The 20,123-nt window shown below is 39.3% G+C and overlaps 1 protein-coding gene across 4 annotated transcripts in view; it reads left to right on the forward strand.

The window, feature by feature from the left end:
• The window catches only part of RNF38 (ring finger protein 38), a 91,858-nt gene that overhangs the window by 67,606 nt on the left and 4,129 nt on the right, over window positions 1–20,123 (forward strand). For all 4 annotated transcript variants that reach the window (XM_012000597.1, XM_012000596.1, XM_012000593.1 and 1 more), the window contains 7 exons: window positions 1,593–1,760; window positions 3,043–3,213; window positions 6,763–6,924; window positions 7,241–7,347; window positions 9,208–9,292; window positions 15,753–15,874; window positions 18,261–18,360. In XM_012000597.1, coding sequence (XP_011855987.1) covers window positions 1,593–1,760; window positions 3,043–3,213; window positions 6,763–6,924; window positions 7,241–7,347; window positions 9,208–9,292; window positions 15,753–15,874; window positions 18,261–18,360 — 915 coding nt within the window. The remainder of the gene's footprint in view (window positions 1–1,592; window positions 1,761–3,042; window positions 3,214–6,762; window positions 6,925–7,240; window positions 7,348–9,207; window positions 9,293–15,752; window positions 15,875–18,260; window positions 18,361–20,123) is intronic.

The following is a 20,123-nucleotide window of genomic DNA, read 5'->3' on the forward strand; positions in this document are numbered from 1 at the left end:
AAAAAAAAAAAAAACAACCCAGATGTGGTGGTGTGCGCCTGTAGTCCCAGCTACCACGGAGGCTGAGGTGGGAGAATTGCTTGAGCCTAGGAGATGGAGGTTGCATTGAGCCATGATGGTGCCACTGCACTCACTGCACTCTAGCCTGGGCGACAGAGCAAAACCCTCTTTAAGGGGCAGTGATCAAAGGATAGAGATTATTGACAGAAAAGAAAATCTAAATGCTTAATAAAATGTTAAAGGATGGTCAACCTTTTTAGTCAGAAAAATGCAAACTTAACACAAACCTGCTGTGATACCATTTTTTCCACTTAGGTAAGCATACTTGTAATGCAAATACATCTACTTTTGAGTAAAGAGCCTGGGAAGTGGGCCCTCATATGTTACTGTTGGGGGTGTGGCTTTTTCCATCCAGCCTTTTGCAGGTGATTTGGCAGTATCTGTAAAAGTTTAAAAAATGTTCACCCCTTTACCTAGTAATCCTTCTGAGATAAAATTAATACATTCATATAAATTTATTTATTTATTTATATTTTAAACTGAGTCTCACTCTGTTGCCCAGGCTGGAGTGCAGTGGCGCGATCTCAGCTCACTGCAACCTCCACCTCCCAGGTTCAAGTGATTCTCCTGCCTCAGCCTCCCAAGTAGCTGGAATTATAGGCACCCGCCACCACTCCCGGCTAATTTTTTGTATTTTTAGTAGAGATGGGGTTTCACCATGTTGGCCAGGCTGGTCTCATTCTGCTGACCTCCGGTGATCTGCCCACCTCGGCCTCCCAAAGTGCTGGAATTACAGGCATGAGCCACTGTTCCCGGCCAAACTAATATATTTTTTTCAGTTTTGTTTATATTGGCAAAAGAGTTGAAAACAACTTGAACATGTATTGATTCACCATATGATAGGGCCGTTAAGCGAGTGTTTCTTAAAATATCTGGCTAGTACCAAAAAGAACAAGTTACCTTTAACCCCCTTGCATACATACCTGCAATGTAGTATTAAATGGAAAAACAAAGTTGCAGGGTAGTGTGATCTCATTTCTGTTAAGAAAATGAAAACAAACATGACAGTTTATGTGTAATTGTGCTTTCGTATGTTCATGGAGAAAGAGAAGAAGGATATCAGCATTGTTTGCCTCTGGGTGGCAGGTAGGATGGGAGTAAGATTGGCTAGGCAGGAAATGAGATTTCTTGTTTTTAAATATACTTTGCATTGTTTCACTAGTTGTAATTAAAATTCGTTTTTGAATGTGACCAAATAATGGAATATACAAGCTTTCATGATTCCAGTTCTTTTTATTCTGCCTTATACGGCAGGCTAGAAGAGTTAATATAGTAATCCATTATTTCCCTGGGCTTTTCAAGTCATTTGAGGGAGGAGTTTAGCCCCAGTTTTGTGGGAATAGTATATACTCTTGAAATAGTCAACTCTCTCATACAAGGACAATGAATATTCTGGTCGAAACTATTGGAGAGTACGTTGTGAAAATCTGTGTAGCTGAGAGAGGAGCCAATAAATGACCAAATGTTGATTTTGAATAGTTAACATTTTATCTAAACAGCTGAAGTTTGTTCATTTGTTTTTTCCTTTAAAGCTCCATCAAGGAACAGTCCCTGTTTCTTACACAGTAACAACAGTGGCACCACATGGGATTCCACTCTGCACAGGCCAGCACATCCCTGCTTGTAGTACACAGCAGGTCCCAGGATGCTCTGTGGTTTTCAGCGGACAGCACCTCCCTGTCTGTAGTGTGCCTCCTCCAGTAAGTCTGTATCTTTGTTCTCATTAGATACTACTATTAAGCACACCACCCTGAATTTGGTTTTGTAACTTAACTGACTCTGGAAACCCTCTTTAGAGGGGCTAACTGCATTATATAAGCAAACAAAATTTAAGAGACTATCTTTGTAGTTTTACTTTCAAGTAAAAAGGTCAATTTTATTGCAATAAAAATCTCTATAGTATCCTTATAGTAACCATTTAATAAAATTAACTTTATAACCTGATGTAGTTTTACATTAATTAACTTATACATATTTTAATATCCTGAGGGTCAAACCATGTTTTCTCATATGTCAGCACCGTTTATAATTAAAGCCAATGAAGGTCAGCCTAAGTCTCAGAGATCTTATTGTTCAGCACTTAAGAGGCTCAGCACTTACTGAGTTTTAATGGGCACTTTGAGTGCTTTGTCTTATTCCTTACTATATGAATCAACCTATGATGAAAGTAGCATCATCCCCCATTTTCTAGTCGCTGAATCTGAAAAGTTAAATGACTTGCTTAGTGTCATAGAGACAGCTAGTATAAGAGAGTAGAGATTCACACTGACTTTTTTTTTTCTTGCCTCTGAAGCTTATGCTTTGTCCTTTAATCTTTAATCTCAGTTCAGCCTCCTTTCAGAAATGGGGGCGCTGTATTTAAATGATGTATCCAAGGTCAATAATGTCTTCAAAGGAGATCACTTAGCAAAATTTAAATATAACTCTTAATACCTTGCTGTGAATGTGAGATTAAAACGCACACTTACACCAATACTAACTTAACAGATTAATTTACTCAAGCTTGGTTTCTCAGTAATAGAAACATTGTACCAAATTTGCTAACTAAAATACTGAGAGATTATAGGACAATTAGTTGAGAGTTGTGCTCTTATGAAAATCCTAGGAAGAAAAAGATTTCTACAGGATTGAAAAGGGGAGTTTCTTGAAATATCAGTAGTGTTTGCTACATCTTAAACCAACTAGAGTTTCCTCTTCTATGCAGCACTTCCCCCCTCCCCCCGCACCGTTTCATAGATGTTTAAAAGGCTAAAGTATTTCAACCAATTTGTGAAAATTATATAAAATACAGAATAATTATTAGTACCATTAGTTTACTAGTAGATAAAAATACACTAGTATTTCATTGTTAATATTAGCTATTAAAAACATTTTCATGATTTTGGGAGAGGTGTGACAATGACAGATTTTAATCTCACAATCCTTTTAAATTAATTATATATTCTGATATTTTTAACCAAACTGTAACGGTTTCTCTTACAGATGCTTCAGGCATGTTCAGTTCAGCACTTACCAGTACCATATGCTGCATTCCCACCCCTTATTTCTAGTGATCCATTTCTTATACATCCTCCTCACCTTTCTCCCCATCATCCTCCTCATTTGCCACCACCAGGCCAGTTTGTCCCTTTCCAAACACAGCAATCACGATCGGTAGGTATCTCTACTATTACGTCAGAATGTTTAGTTTTTAACTAATTTTTAATTTTTTCAAAATGTTTAGGCCAGGCATATAACCTTAGTGGATTTAAGAACCAGAAGAATGCCTAAGTTACTATGTTTAAATGGCACACTTAAACATAGTAACTTGGCCAGGTGCAGAGACTCACGCCTGTGATCCCAACAGGGAGGTTGAGGCAGGCAGATCACCTAGGATCTATAGTTCAAGACCAGCCTGGCCAACATGGTGAAACCCTGTCTCTACTGAAAATACAAAAATTAGCCGGGCATTGTGGCACATGCCTATAATTCCAGCTACTCAGGAGGATAAGGCATGAGAATCGCTTGAACCCAGGAGGGAGGGTTGCAGTGAGCCAAGATCATGCCACTGCACTCCAGCCTGGGCAACAGAGTGAGACTCTGTCTCCAAAATAAACAAACAAACAAACATAATAACTTAGGCATTCTTCTGGTTCTTAAAAAAATTAAAGGAATCCAAACATATACAAATATAGTATAAACATTTACCTTAAATTTCTGGTTTCTTAAATTTTTCTAGTTATTTTAATGTCACTTGTCTAAATTTGTGTTCTATTGCGTCTGCAGTCCTTCAGGAAGTAAATCTGAAGAAAAGTTTTTAGTTGTTTTTTTTTTTTCTTTTTATGTGGTTCTAAATTGCAAAATGAAAATATTAAAAAATTGTTAATACTTGTTAGAATAATATTTGTATTCATTTAGGCAAGGAAATTAACCTTTCTGAACTTCAGTTACTTTTTCTGAAGGCCTGGTTTTTTCACTATGTTGTGATGAAAAGCAGATGAGGTAGTCTATTAACATAGTTAATTCTGTCTTGGGACTGGGATATAGTTGAGAGGCATATCATTTTGGGACACTGGGAGATAGATGTAAGTACTACATAAGTACAAAGAAAGGCACAGGAAAAAAGGTCCAGTTGTTTTGATAGGCCAGGTTCAGCATCAGAACCATCAGACGTTAAGGAGAAACAGGAGAGATAACCTATAGAAATGACTCAAGTGGAAGACTCAAGTGTCAGTTCTGTGGAAAGAACTTGACAGTTTATTATAGCAGAGTTTGTTTACTAAGGATTTCTGTACTATGCTGGGTACCAAAGAGGCTGCTGTCCTGAAAACTCTAGAAGCAATTATGACACAAGTTTGGCTCATCAGAAAAGGTAGAATTGCTTCCGCAAGATAATCTTTTCTTGGAATTAGGATAGGATTTGTGCCAGGATGGTCTCCTTCTCAGCTTCCTGTGTCTGGGAATTCAACGCTAAAGCAAAATTTAGCTATCACTTGTATCTAAATTTGCAGTTGTTTTAAAGGTCCAGTCACATAGCCATATCAAGACTTAGTTTTCACTAGTGTTGTCATAGTGTAAGCAATTGTGATTTCTCTCAAGCCTGCATAGGCTTCCAGATTAAAGCTTAGTATTTACTTACATTTGAATAACATGTTGCTATTCTGTAACTAAGGGAAGAAGTCAGACTAGTGTTTAAAAATAAATGTGCCTGGCCGGGCGCAGTGGCTCAAGCCTGTAATCCCAGCACTTTGGGAGGCCGAGGCGGGCGGATCACGAGGTCAGGAGATCGAGACCGTCCTAACTAACACGGTGAAACCCCGTCTCTACTAAAAAATACAAAAAAAAACTAGCCGGGCGAGGTGGCGGGCGCCTGTAGTCCCAGCTACTTGGGAGGCTGAGGCAGGAGAATGGCGTGAACCCAGGAGGTGGAGCTTGCAGTGAGCTGAGATCCGGCCACTGCACTCCAGCCTGGGCGACAGCGCGAGACTCCGTCTCAAAAAAAAAAAAAGTGCCTAAGAGAATTCAATTGAAAACATCAGCACGAAAATGTGTACACAATGTGGTAATAGCGGTATTCCTAATAGTCAAAGAGTGGACCACCCAAATGTCCATCAACTGATAAACCAGATGAGGAAAGAGTGGTATATCCATGCAATGTAATACTATAAAAAGGAGTGAAGCATTGATAAAATCCACAAAACAGGTGAGCCTTGAAAGCATTATGCTAAGCAGAGAAGGTAGACACAGCTTCTTGCTTATTTAAATGAACTGGTTCCATTTACATGAAATGTGTAGAATAAGCAAATACATAAAAATGGAAAACTGGGCCATGCGCGGTGGATTACGAAGTCAGGAGATTGAGACCATCCTGGCTAACACGGTGAAACCCTGTCTCCACTAAAAATACAAAAAATTAGCCAGGTGTAGTGGCGAGCGCCCCTAGTCCCAGCTACTTAGGAGGCTGAGGCAGGAGAACTGCTTGAACCCAGGAGGCAGAGGTTGCAGTGAGCCAAGATGGCGCCACTGCACTCCAGCCTGGGCAAGAAGAGCAAGACTCTGTCTCAAAAATAAATAAAGGAAAGCTGATGACTTGGGGAAATGGGGATTGAATGCTAATGGGTATACAGTTTCTTTTTGGGGTGATGAAAATGTTCTGGAATTAGATAGTGGTGATGGTTACATAACTGTGAATATACCAAAAATCCGTTCAGTTGAATTCCTTTTATCATATGTCAGTTACATCTCAATGAACTGTTTTTTGTTTTCTTGTTGGGGCTTTTTTGTTTTTGTTTGAGACGGAGTCTCCCTCTCATTGCCCAGGCTGAAGTGCAATGGTGTGATCTCAGCTCACTGCAACCTCTGTCTGTCGGATTCAAGCGATTCTCCTGCCTCAGCCTCCCCAGTAGCTGGGATTACAGGCGTCCACCACCACAGCCAGCTAATTTTTGTAGTTTTAGTAGAGACAGGGTTTTACAGTGTTGACCAGGCTGGTCTCAAACTCCTGACTTCAGGTGATCCACTGGCCTCGGCCTCCCAAAGTGCTGGGATTACAGGCATGAGCCACCGCCCCCAGCCGAGCTGTTATTTCAAAAAAAAAAAGAATACATATCTTCTGTGTGCTTTGCATAGCACTACATTGCTTCAGTGTTCGCCACACACTTGAAGTAGTCTGAACATGCCCGTTTTATAGTTGACAGTACTGAGGTTCAGATTAAGTAATTTATCTAAAAGTTACATGGCTGATTGGTGACAGTACCAAGATTCTAATGTCCAGAAGCCCATAATCTTTCTGCACAGCATAATGCCTCTGTACAATATCTCATTTAGCCCTGTTTCTGATTTATAAATGCACATTCTATTTTGTTTCATCTGTGAAAGGTTGAGTGTCTGAAAATCCTTTAGGTCAAGGTGCTATGACTGAAAAAATAATTTTAATTTTCCAATAATTGGCTTACTTGATGACTTTTTGCCTTCTCATTTTAAGAGAAGGTTCACATAGTAAAATTAATAGAGGATAATGGAAATGTTTAATAACATGTTTTAAACCTTGTTGAAATTAAAATTAGGAATATTTTACTGTAGTCTGTATGTTTACTTGTATGAATTTTAGATTAATGTGAACATCAAGAGATGCATGGCCTTAGAGACATTGAGATTTTAAATTTGTGGTTATTATAAAGCATAATCTAAACACAGAAAGTTGTTTTTTTTTTTTCTCCTCAGCCTCTGCAAAGGATAGAAAATGAAGTGGAACTCTTAGGAGAACATCTTCCAGTAGGAGGTTTTACTTACCCTCCATCAGCCCACCCCCCAACATTACCTCCATCAGCTCCTTTGCAGTTCTTAACACATGATCCTTTGCATCAGGAGGTGTCCTTTGGAGTAGTAAGTTTTCATACAGTACTATGTTAATTACTTGCTTTGGCAACTGATTGGTTCTGAGTTATGTTTTAGTATAATTCACCATATTTAGAATTATATGTATTCTTGACAGCATTCAGTTGGAAAGTTATATTTAGAAATACACCTGAGTGTATGGTTTAAAATGGTTGCTGCATCCATTAATAAGTTAGTATTTAAGGAATATTAAAAACCTTGAACAATAAAAAACTTTACTGTTTTTTTTTTTTAAATTATTTTGACAGATTATTTGTAAATATAGAATGATCCTAAATCTTTTTAACATTTTTTCCCCCTGCAGCCTTATCCTCCATTTATGCCTCGGAGGCTCACAGGACGTAGTAGATACCGATCCCAGCAGCCAATACCACCTCCCCCTTATCATCCCAGCTTACTGCCATATGTGTTGTAAGTTCTTTCTTAATGATTTCTGAATTTTGAAACTCTAAAGATTCTGTTTCCTTTATGAATGTCTTCTCTGTGGTCTATAGCTTTCAGTGTGGTAGTTATTTGTTTTTACTTAACGTTAAAAGGTGGAGTGGGAGGAGCCAGTTAAGGCTGAAAGAAAGAGAAGAACGGTAACATAGGAGAAGTGGGGATGGAAGAAATCTGTGAGCCAGAAAATAGGTTTAACAAGTCAAGAAGCAGAAAAGGTTAAGATTTTTGCCTCTTTTACAACTGATAACACTTACCACCAGCCTTGATTATTCAGCTTTTAGTGCTGTTTTTCTTAGGGGGAAAGGAGAAAAATTATTTCTATGTCTTAGAACTACTCTGTTTGGGTTAAGTTGGTCTGTAACAGAAATTCCCATGGGTGGGCCGGGCGCGGTGGCTCAAGCTTGTAATCCCAGCACTTTGGGAGGCCGAGACGGGCGGATCACGAGGTCAGGAGATCGAGACCATCCTGGCTAACCTGGTGAAACCCCGTCTCTACTAAAAAAAAAAAAAATACAAAAAACTAGCCGGGCGAAGTGGTGGGCGCCTGTAGTCCCAGCTACTCGGGAGGCTGAGGCAGGAGAATGGCATAAACCCGGGAGGCGGAGCTTGCAGTGAGCTGAGATCCGGCCACTGCACTCCAGCCTGGGCGACAGAGTGAGACTCCGTCTCAAAAAAAAAAACAAAACAAAAGAAATTCCCATGGGTGGTACACATGGTAGGGTTTTTTTTGTTTGTTTCTTTAGACAGAGTCTCACTCTGTTGCCCAGGCTGGAGTGCAGTGGTGTAGTTTTGGCTCATTGCAACCTCTGGCCCCCAGGTTCCAGTGATTTTCCTGTCTCAGCCTCCCAAGTAGCTGGGATTACAGGCGGGCACCACCATGCCCAGCTAATTTATGTACTTTTAGTAGAGATGGGGTTTCACCATGTTGGCCAGGCTGGTCACGAACTCCTGATCTCAGGTAATCTGCCTGTCTTGCCCTCCCAAAGTGCTGGGATTACAGGTGTGAGCCACCGCGCCCTGCGAGTAATTCTTTATTTCTCTCTCATGTAATAAAGTCTAGAAGTAGGCAGCTCAACGATGATTTGTTAGCCCTGTGACTATGAACAATGTTAATGGCTTCCTGTACAAGATCTAAGGTGGCCTCTCAGGCTCTAGTCATATGACATTCCACCTAGCAAAAATAAAAATAGATTCCTCTGCCTACCTGCTCCTCTCAAGGATATGTCCCAGAAGTTGCACGTATAACCCCTGCCTCTGTATCACATTGGCCATAACTTAGTCACATGTCTATAATTACTTTCTAAGGAAAGCTAGGAAATACGATTTTTATACCAGAAGGCCACGTGCCTATGTTACCACACTGTTGTCATAGTTTTTCCTTCCTTCCTTCCTCTCTCTCCCCATTTTCTCTCTCTTTCTATCTTAATGTCAGATCTAGTTTGTCTCCCGATTTTGTTCTTAAAATGTTTTAGTTTAAGGTCTTTTGCAGTTCCTTATAAATTTTTAAATCAGCATGTGAGTTTTTACTTAAGTGCTTGCTGCAATCTTGGTAGGTATTGCATGGAATTTATAGATTATTTTAAGGAGAAAGTGACATCTTAATGATACTGAGTCGTCTTATGTGGTGTATGTCTGTTTATTCACCTTTAAGTTATCGTAGCAATATGTTTGCAGTTTTTATTTTACAGTTCTTGCATATGTTTTGTTAAATTTTTCAGGTTAACACTGACCATTCTTCATCCTTATAGCACTGGCCTTTGTCCTCCCTGTCCTGTTCATTGAATTAATGTACTAACATATTCAATGCTAGTGTGATTGTTTTCACTGCAGATCAATGCTTCCAGTGCCACCTGCAGTGGGCCCAACTTTCAGCTTTGAATTAGATGTAGAAGATGGAGAAGTAGAAAATTACGAGGTTAGTAGACGAATTGTGAATTAATTTGGGGAGTATTGTGTGCATGAAAGTATTATTCTACTTAACTCTTTAAACCGCAGGCGTCCAATCTTTTCACTTCCTGGGCCACACGTAAGATACACTAATAGTAGCCAGTAACCTTTTAAAACATTGCAAAAAATAAATCTCATAATATTTTGTGAAAGTTTATCAATTTGTGTTGGGCCACATTCAAAGCCATCCTGGGCTGCATGCAGGCCATGTGTTCGACAAGCTTGATCTAAACATTTATTAGGTAAACTCTTTGTGCATTTCAAGATACAAACATGTCATAAAAATGATTTAACATCTTTAAGGATATTTGAATATGTACTACCACATAGCTATGATAACAGGTAGATTGGTGCTCTATTAGAATTACGTACAATTCCGATGAGAATGCAAATGAGAAAACTGAATTTTGATGAGATATGCTGAAAAGATTTTGTGGAAGCCAAAATGTTTGAGCTAGATCTTAAATAATGTAGAAACTTTTTCATCTTTAAAGATTGAGGCAGAGAAGTGCTGGACATTCTTGAGAATCAACAGATGGTCTGTGGTTAAAGTAAAAGGGAGAAAATCAGCATTTGATTGGAAAGCTTAATTGGTTGTCCTTCAGTGCTTGCTACAGAGTGGACATAATTTTGAATATTATGGGGGAGGAAGGAGCCACTAAGTGTTTTTGGTGCTTTATGTCATCAGTACTCGTTAAGAGTCCAAACTCTGCCAGTACTGTGAAGTTAAAAAATGGTGACAAGGAAACCTATTTAGGTGTTGTAATAGGTCAGGCGATAAATTATAAAACCATGCATGTTCTGAACTTTAGGAACTGTGAATAGAAAGGAGTACAACAGTCGGCCAATTTTTGACAAGGCCACCAAGAAGACACAATGGGGAAAGGATAGCCTCTTTAAGAAATGGTGTTGGGAGGCTGAGCGCAGTGGCTCACCCTGTAATCCCAGCATTTTGGGAGTCCAAGGCGGGCAAATCACCTGAGGTCAGGAGTTCGAGGCGAGCCTGGCCAACATGGTGAAACCCCGTTTCTATAAAAATACAAAAATTAGCCAGACGTGGTGGTGGGCGCCTGTAATCCCAGCTACTCAAGAGGTTGAGACAGGAGAATCACTTGAACTTGGGAAGCGGAGGCTACAGTGAGCCAAGATCACACCATTGCATGCCAGGCTGAGTGACAGAGCAAGACTCTGTCTGAAAAAGAGAAAAAAAAACAAAACAAAAAGAAATGGTGTTGGGAAAACTGGATATCTACCTGCAAAAGAATGAAACTGGACCTTTACACCATACATGAAAGTTAACTCAAAATGGATTAAAGACCTAAACTTAATATCTGAAATGATAAAAGTGCTTACAGAAAACAGGGGAAAAGCTCCTTGATATTGGCCATGGCATTGGTTTTTTGGCCATCACACCACAAGCACAGGCAACAAAAGCTAAAATAAATAACTAGGACTACATTGAACTAAAAGGCTTCTGTACCGCAAAAGAAACAAACAAAATGAAAGGCAGTCTACAGGTTAGGAGAAAATATGAAAAGTAAACATCCGATAAAGGGGTTAATATTTAAAATATACAAGGAACTTATACAACTCAGTAGCAAAAAAAATGAATAACCCAATTTAAAAAAAATGGGTGGAGGACCTGAATAGACATTTTTCAAAGAAGACACAAAATATCCAACCAGGGATATGAAAAGGTGCTCAACATTGCAATCAGGGAAATGTAAATCAAAACCACAATAAAATACCACTTCACACCTGTTAGGATGGCTGTTATCAAAAAGTAAGTATTGGCAAGAATGTAGAGAAAAGAACCCTTTTTCCATGGGCTGCAAAGTGAATGTTTTGTTGGCAGGAAAACAGCATGCATCGCTTTGTACATCTTAATCAGAGCACTTGAGCGGTAGTATTTTGAAAGGAATCTTTTTTTCTTGAACGGGTCTCAAAAGTGGTCTTAAAATATTCCATAAATCATACTGTAAACAGACGTTCTGTCATCCAGGCTTTATTACTGGGCAGAGTAGATTTAGCATAATTTCTTAAGGGCCCAGAGAATGGCATATGAGCATTGGCTTCAACCTGCAGTCACCAGCTGTATTAGCCCCAACAAAAGAGTCAGCCTGTTTTTTGAAGCCAGGCATTGCCTTTCTAGCTATGAAAATTTTAGATGGCATTCTCTTCCAAGATGGGGCTGTTCTATCTACATTGAAAATCTATTGTTTAGTGTATTCACTTTCATCAGTGATCTTAGATAGAGCTTCTGGATAACTTACTACAGCTTCTATATCAGCATTTCCTGCTTCACCTTGCACTTTGTTGTTATAAAGATGGCTTCTTTCCTTAAACTTGATGAACCAGCCTCTGCTAGCTTCCAACTTTTCCTCTGCAGCTTCCTCACCTCTCTCTCAACCTTGATAGAATTAAAGACAGGGCCTTGTTCTGGATTAGGCTTTGGCTCAAGAGAATGTTGTGGCTGGTTGGATTTTCTATCCCTATCACTCAGACTTTCCATATCAGCAGTATAGCTGCTTTGCTTTCTTATTCGTGCATTCACTGGAGTGGCTTTTCTGTTTTTTCTCTTTTTTTTTTTTTTTTTTTGGAGACAGGGTCTCACTCGTCACCCGGGCTGGAGTGCAGTGCCACCATCTCAGCTCACTACAGCCTTGACCTCCCAGGCTCAAGCGATTCTCCCACCTCAGCCTGCTAAGTAGCTGGGACAGTAGACGCATGCCACCACACTTGGCTAATTTTTGTGCTTTTTTTTTCTCTTTTGCAGAGAAAGGTTTTGCCGTTTTGCCCAAGGCTAGTCCGAGTGTTGGGATTACAGGCATGAGCCACTGTGCCCAGTGAGAATGGCACTTTTTCTGTTCGAACTTTGCCTTTGCGTTTAGAACTTGGTTACTGGTTTGGCACAAGAGGCCTACATTTTGGCCTGTCTTTTCTTACCAAGCTTAATCATTTCTAGTTTTTGTTTTGCTTTTTGAGACAGAGTCTTGCTCTGTCGCCCAGGCTGGAGTGCAGTGGCACGATCTCGGCTCACTGCAAGCTCCACCTTCTGGGTTCACGCCATTCTCCTGCCTCAGCCTCCCGAATAGGTGGGACTACAGGTGCCTGCCACCTCGCCCGGCTAATTTTTTGTATTTTCAGTAGAGACAGAGTTTCACCGTATTAGCCAGGATGGTCTCGATCTCCTGACCTCGTGACCTGGCCGCTCGGCCTCCCCAAAGTGCTGGGATTACAGGAGTGAGCCAGGACGCCCAGCCAATCATTCCTAGTTTTTAAAGTGGGATACATGTGACTCTTTCACTTGAACAATTAGAGGCCATTGTGGGGTTATTAATTGGCATAACTTCAATATTGTTGTGTCTCAAAGACTAGGAATACCCCAGGAGAGGGAGAGATGGGTGAATAGCCAGTTGGTCAGTGGAGTAGTCAGAATACCCAACATTTATCAATTAAGTGTTCTTTCTGTCTTATACAAGTGCGGTTTGTGGTACCACAAAGCAAGTACAATAGTAACATCAAAGATCAGAGAACATTATAGCAGATATAAAATAATGAAAAAGTTTGAAATGCTGTAAGAATTACCAAAATGTGGCACCAAGATATGAAATGACATGACTGTTGGAAAAGTTGAATTAATAGATTTGCTCAACATGGGGTGGCCACACACCTTTAATTTTTTGTTTTTGTTTTAAAAAGGTAGTATCTGTGGCATGCAGTAAAGCAAAGTGCAGTAAAATGAAATATGCCTGTGTAGTCTTTATACTGTAAGAACTTAACATATTTTATTGTCATAAATTGTATTTGTTGACCTTTGTGTACCATGGTATATATGAGATATAAAAGATCATTATCAATGATAGAATAAGTTTTTGTTTGTTTTTTTTTTGAGACGGAGTCTCGCTCTGTCACCCAGGCTGGAGTGCAGTGGCCGGATCTCAGCTCACTGCAAGCTCCGCCTCCCGGGTTCACGCCCTCCTGCCTCAGCCTCCTGAGTAGCTGGGACTACAGGCGCCCGCCACCTCGCCCGGCTAGTTTTTTGTATTTTTAGTAGAGACGGGGTTTCACCGTGTTAGCCAGGATGGTCTTGATCTCCTGACCTCGTGATCCGCCCATCTCAGCCTCCCAAAGTGCTGGGATTACAGGCTTGAGCCACCGCGCCCGGCCGATACAATAAGTTTTATCTAAATTTTATATATTGTAATCATCATCGATTTGGCAATTTACTTTTTTTTTTTTTTTTAAGATGGAGTCTCGCTTTGTCACCCAGGCTTGGAGTGCAATGGCGCAGTCTCAGCTCACTGCAACCTCTGCCTCCTGGGTTCAAGTGATTCTCCTCCCTCAGCTTCCCATGTAGCTGAGCTTACAGGTGCACGCCACCATGCCCAGCTAATTTTTTTGTAATTTTAGTAGAGATGGGGTTTCACTGTGTTGACCAGGTGGGTCTCAAACTCCTGACCTCAAGTGATCTGCCTGCCTCAGCCTCCCAAAGTGCTGGGATTACAGGCTTGAGCCACCATGTGCAGCCTGGCAATTTACTTTCTATTCCAGCATTTAGAAGGGCTAGGGAGCTAGTGAAAGGGGAACAAATTATTTAGATGATGCAATTATCTAAATAATGTTGACACAGAAGCAGAGTTCTGGTATCATAATAAAACACACACAGTTATTACCACATTAATTATTGACATTTGGGGAAGTTAATTCTGTTTCTCTCATTATTCGTTACCCATTCTGTTAACACTGGGGCAACCTGAAAAATGGAGAAAAGCAGTCCACAAAAGGCAGACTAATTGTGGGATAAACCAAATGAGTTATTAGAGTCATTAAGGAAAGGAGGTACTGATGTAAAATCGATAAGCATAATAATTGACTAGGCATAGTAGCTCATTCCTGTAGTTCCAGCACTTTGGGAGGCCAAGGCAGGTGGATCACTTGAGGTCAGGAGTTTAAGCCCAGCCTGGCCAACATGGCAAAACCCTTTCTCTACTAAAAAATAAAAAATACAAAAAATTAGCTGGGTGGCGGCTACTCGGGAGGAGGAGGCAAGAGAATCGCCTGAACCTAGGAGGCGGAGGTTGCAGTGAACCGAGATCTTGCCATTGCACTCCAGCCTGAGGATAAAGCAAGACTCTGACTCAAAAAAAAAAAAGAGGCATAATAATTACAATATTGAAACACATCAAATATATTAAAGTTCATGAGTTGATAGTGGATACTTAAAAAAAAAAAAAAGAAAGAAAGAAATTAGGTGGTCTCATCCTATTCTACCTAAATTCTGAGTATTGTTTAATATTAGGCATTCTAATGAAGAATGATAAAATTAGAATATTACCATTTTACCCATTCTTAATGAATTAATGGATCTAGACAGTATTCCATCATTGGCTGCTAACATAACCACTAGACATGATGGGCCTTATGGTAAAAGTTTTCACATCTACCTATTTATAGGACAAGGGGACAAGGAATTTGTTAAACCCAGTGGGTCAGGGATGGGAGGTTCATTTAGCACATTTCAAACTGGGAATTTCTACAGCTCATTAACCTGGTTTCTTCAAATTTAAGAGTGAAAAAGAGACTTGAGACGTATTAAGCCATGGTAAGTTATGGATTTGTTTGGATCCTTATTTGAACAAATTACTTTTTAAAGCTTTGAATTGAAAGAAAGACATTTGAACGTTAATTGGTCCATTTGATGTTAAAGAATTAGTGTTAATATGTTAGGTATGATGTCATTGTGGTTATATTCTAAAAAGTCTATCTTTTTAGAGCAGCGATTCTCAACTTGGGGACAGTTTGTCTCCCGAAGATATTTGGGAATGTGTGGAGACATTTTTGATTGTTACAGCTGGGGGGTTGTTAACTGGCACTAAGAGAGCAGAGGGAGGCCAGGGATGCTGCGAAACATCCTATAGTACCCAGGCCAGCTCCCATAACAAAGAATTATCTAGCTCACAGGGTCAAAGTTACTTTGTTTTACAGATGCACTTGATACTAATGAAATGATACCATCTTTCAGTTTTGTTTTAAAATAATGTGAGCTTTAGGATAGATGGTAATAGATAAAAGATTAGCCATGGACTACTGACCTGCGTAATGGATAGATCAAGGTTCATTAACGTTGCTATTCTACTTTTGTATGTGTTTAGATTTTTTCATAAGAAACATTTTAAAAATTATTTTAATAGGGCTACGGTAGTACGCAATTGTAGTTCCAGATACTCAGAAGGCTGCGGCAAGAGTATTGTTTGAGTTCACAGGAGTTAGAGGCCACAGTGCACAATGATCATGCCTGTGAACAGCCACTATATATACTCCAGCCTGGGCAACATAGCAGGACTCCATCTCTTTAAAAAAAAAAAAAAAAAAATTGGAATGCAAAACAAAGACAGATGAAAATATGTCATCTTTTACCGCTACAGGCCCTGTTAAACCTGGCAGAGCGACTGGGAGAGGCAAAGCCTCGTGGACTGACTAAAGCAGATATTGAACAACTTCCTTCTTATCGGTTCAATCCTAACAACCACCAGTCAGAACAGACTTTGTAAGTACATTTTTTTGACATCACTCTGCTAAATTTCCTTTTCTACCTTTATGAAATAAAAACATAAGAGTCATTAAGGTAAAAGTTGGGAGAGGAAACAAAAAGTTAAAAGAAAATGCTTAAGAGTCAGAGATAACTTTGATAAAGATATCTCTATTTCATAGTCTAAGCCAACACTTGTCCAATAAGTCAATATAGAGCTAATTAAATGAACAATTAAATGTCTTAGTCATTCTAGCTAATGGCTGCTGTGTTGGGTGGTGTGGATCTAGAACATTTCTGTCATCTTAGAAAGTTCTGTTAGGGCTGTTTTGGATTTTAATGTTGCTTAGCAATTCTGTTTCTAATTGACATTCTAAAATGTTTTCACACAAGATAGAAACTTCATGCACATAAAGTTTGAGGTTCTTACCAAAAATTTCTGCTTAGTATGGGATCTTTTATAGCTTTATTGATATATAATTTACATACCGTAAAATTCCATTTAAAATGTACAGTTGAGGCCGGGCACGGTAGCTCACACCTGTAATCCCAGCACTTTGGGAGGCTGAGGCAGGTGGATCGCCTCTGGTCAGGAGCTTGAGACCAGCCTGGCCAACATGGCGAAACCCTGTCTCTACTAAAAATACAAAAATTAGCTGGGCATGGTGGCAGGCGCCTATAATCCCAGCTACTCGCAAGGCTGAGGCAGGGCGAATTGCTTGAGCCCGGGAGGCGGAGGTTGCAGTGAGCGGAGATGACACCACTGCATTCCAGCCTGGGCGACAGAGCGAGACTGTCTCAAAAAAATAATAATAATTTAAAAAGTACAACTCAGTGGTTTTTCGTATATTCAGAGCTGTGTAACTATCATGACAATCAAATTTAGACCCGTTGCATCACCCTAAAACGAAACCCCTCACCCACTTCACCCACTAGCAACACTCTTCGTATTTCTACCTCACCTTGGTGCCTCCTCCCCATCCTCAGTCTACACTGTGTCTATATAGATTATACATAAATGAGGTCATATATGATCTTTTTGTGTCTAGCATCTTTCACTTAGCATAACTTTTTCTATATTGTAGCTTTTACTAGTAAGTCATTTCTTTTTATGGCCAAATAATATTCTACTGTATAGATCATATTATTTTTACCAGTGGATGGACATTTGGGTTTCCACTTTTGGCATTGAATAATGCCAAAGGTAAATAATGGCTTTGAATCACGCTATATTGTCTATTTTTTTTATTATTATTATAGCCAGCCTAGTGGTTGTGAAGTGGTATTTCCTGCAGATTTGATTTGCATTTCCCTGATAGCTGATGATCTTGAATGTTTCATGTGCTACTAGCCATTTGTATACCTTTTTTTCAGAAATGTGTATTTGGATCCTTGCTTCATTTTCCATAAGTTGGTTTGTCTTTGTATTATTGAGTTGTAGAAGTTCTATACATATTGTAGATCTCATCAGATAAATTATCTTCAAAAATGTCTTCCCTCAGAACAGGGATCTCTGAGGAATAGAATAATAAAAAGTGTAAAAAAATGTGTTGCCATTCTGTGGATTGTTGAGTTTTTCAGTGATGCAGCACAAAATGTTTAAATTTTGATTTTGATTTATTTCAGCCTACACTCAGCCCTCTGTATTCAGCCAACCAAAGATAGAAAATATTCAGGAAAAAATAAAAATAGAAAATAGAGCAATATGTAGTACAAATAAAGAACAATACAGTATAACAACTATTTACATAGCACTTACATTGTATTAGGTATTACAGTATATTAATGATTTTAAAGTATATGGGAGGGTGTGCATAGGTCACAAACACTATACCGTTGTATATAAAGGATTTGAACATCTGCAGATTTTGGTGTCCATTGTGGGTCCTAGAAATCAGTCCCCCCTCAGATACTGAAGAACAACTGCATTTCTTTTTTTGTTGTTAATTCTTGTGCTTTTAATGTCATCTCCAAGAAACCATTGTCTAATCCAAGGTCATGAAGATTTACTGTGTTTTCTTCTGAGAGGTTAATAGTTTAGCTCTTAACACTTAAGCTTTTGATCAGTTTGAGTCAGTTTTTATATGGTAAAAGGGAGGGGTCCACCTTTATTCTTTTGTACGTGGACATACAGTTGTTCCAACACCTTTTTTTAAAAAAATAGTATAGAATCTTTGGTATTAAGATTGACTTCATGTTAACTAGAAATTTTTGTGATAATCTGTTAGTAAAGCAAAACCCTCTTACTGCAAAACATCACAATTTTTTCAGGGTATTGGTTAATTTTGTTTAAAAATTTAAGTGATATTTTGATAACAGAATAAATTATCTTGTAGGTTTCAATAGTCATAACAATAGAAAACCATCTGGTTTTATGGTTAAATGATCTTTTTGCTTTTTTTAGGTGTGTAGTATGCATGTGTGATTTTGAGTCAAGGCAGCTACTTAGAGTCTTACCCTGTAACCACGAGTTCCATGCCAAGTGTGTTGACAAATGGCTTAAGGTAAAGTGATAACATCTTTAAAGGAAATGACATTGAATTTTTCTATTTTATTGACCATAGGTTAATTAGAGTAAGTTCGTAACTCAGTGGACAGGAAGACAAAATGGAAACACAGCTTTGAGTATGATCTCTTTAAATGAGGAGAAAAGGCCAGTAAAAATTAACTGCAGTCAACAACATAGGACTGATTATACAAAACTCAAATGGATGACCTCTCGACAATCAGTATGTCCTTTCTCATGGCATACAGGGACAAAGCCCGAACTTGCTAGGCCACAGTTTGCTTCGAGAATTTAGAAGGCTACCTAATTATAGCTCTGTTGTCAGAGGTTTGCATGGAGAATAGTACATCTAGTGTTTTTATTTAATTCTGACCATTTTCTCCTTTGTATATATGAACAAAAGCACAAAGGACACAAATCCATAAGAGTGGCTATGCCAGGGTGAAATTATTGCAGGGGCTTCTTTTTTATATATATATTTTTTGAAACAGGGTCTCGATGTGTCGCCCAGTCTGGAGTGCAGTGGTACAGTCATGGCTCAATGTAGCCTCGACGTCCCAGGCTCAAGCGAGACGGGGTGTCACTATGTTGCCCAGACTGGTCTTGAACTCTTGGGCACAAGCAGTCCTCCCACCTCAGCCTCCCAAAGTATTGGGATTATACACTGCACCTGACTATTTAATGTTTAAAAAAAAAGTTTACAAAATCTGCTTTTTTACTCTTAATAGTTTCATAGTCTCAAATTGTAACAGTAGAATGAAAACGTGATACAGTAAAAGAACTTTAATAGGCTGGGTTGCAGTGGCTCCATGACTATAAAAAAAATTTATATAGTCAAATTTGTTATTTTTTAAATGAAGTGTTCTGATTTGGATAAAACTAGGTAACCTCACAATTTGGAGAGGAAGATAGAGTTAAAAGTCAGTTCTGAGGGAGCACAGTTCCATAGTATCTAACTTAGCCCAAACTCAATCCTGAAGACAAAGAGTCTTAAAGTATTTTAAAAGGAAAGCATTATATGTGCAAATCCTGACATGTGTAAACAGAGAACAATCAAAACCACAAGTTCCATGTGGCTGATAGTTGGAATGTGAGGAAGAGTGGGAAAAGAAAAGGTGTTCAGAGAGAAAATCAATGACCAGCTTGTTGTGAAGCCACTCTGAAGGGTGAAGGAGTTTAGATGTAATCCTGAAAGCATTTGGGAAGGATATAACAGACTATTTTAGAAGGATTTCTGGCCACTGTTGGAGGATAAGAGTAGAAGAGGTAATTTCTGAGAGACAGGGAGATAGAATAAAGACGTGGTGGGCCAGAGAATGGATAGTGGCAACTGGATGAAAAGAGGGATTGATTTGAGCATTACCATAATGCAGAATAAGATTATGTGCTGAATGGGTTGCAGGAAGTAGGAGAACAGGTGATGCTTATGTTTCTGGCATTAGCAACCCCACAAATTATGGTCCCATTTGTTGAAATGGAGAAAGCAAATTTAGGAGCCAGGGAACCAGGTGAGTAAGTAGAGCTATGGTATAGATCCAGTCACCTATTTTACAGTCAGGCTTTCCTCAGTACCGCTAAATGTTTTCTGTGACTTCATTCCATTAAGAATAGCCAAGGGGCCAGGAATGGTGGCTCAGGCATGTAATCCCAGCATTTTGGGAGGCAAAAGCAGGAGGATCGTTTGAGGCCTGGAGTTGGAGACCAGCCTGGGCAACTTAGTGAAACCCTTGTCTTTTAAATTGGCTGGGTGTGGTGGCACAC

The sequence above is a fragment of the Mandrillus leucophaeus genome, unplaced genomic scaffold, assembly GCF_000951045.1.
Source record: "Mandrillus leucophaeus isolate KB7577 unplaced genomic scaffold, Mleu.le_1.0 Scaffold632, whole genome shotgun sequence".
Taxonomy (NCBI): domain Eukaryota; kingdom Metazoa; phylum Chordata; class Mammalia; order Primates; family Cercopithecidae; genus Mandrillus; species Mandrillus leucophaeus.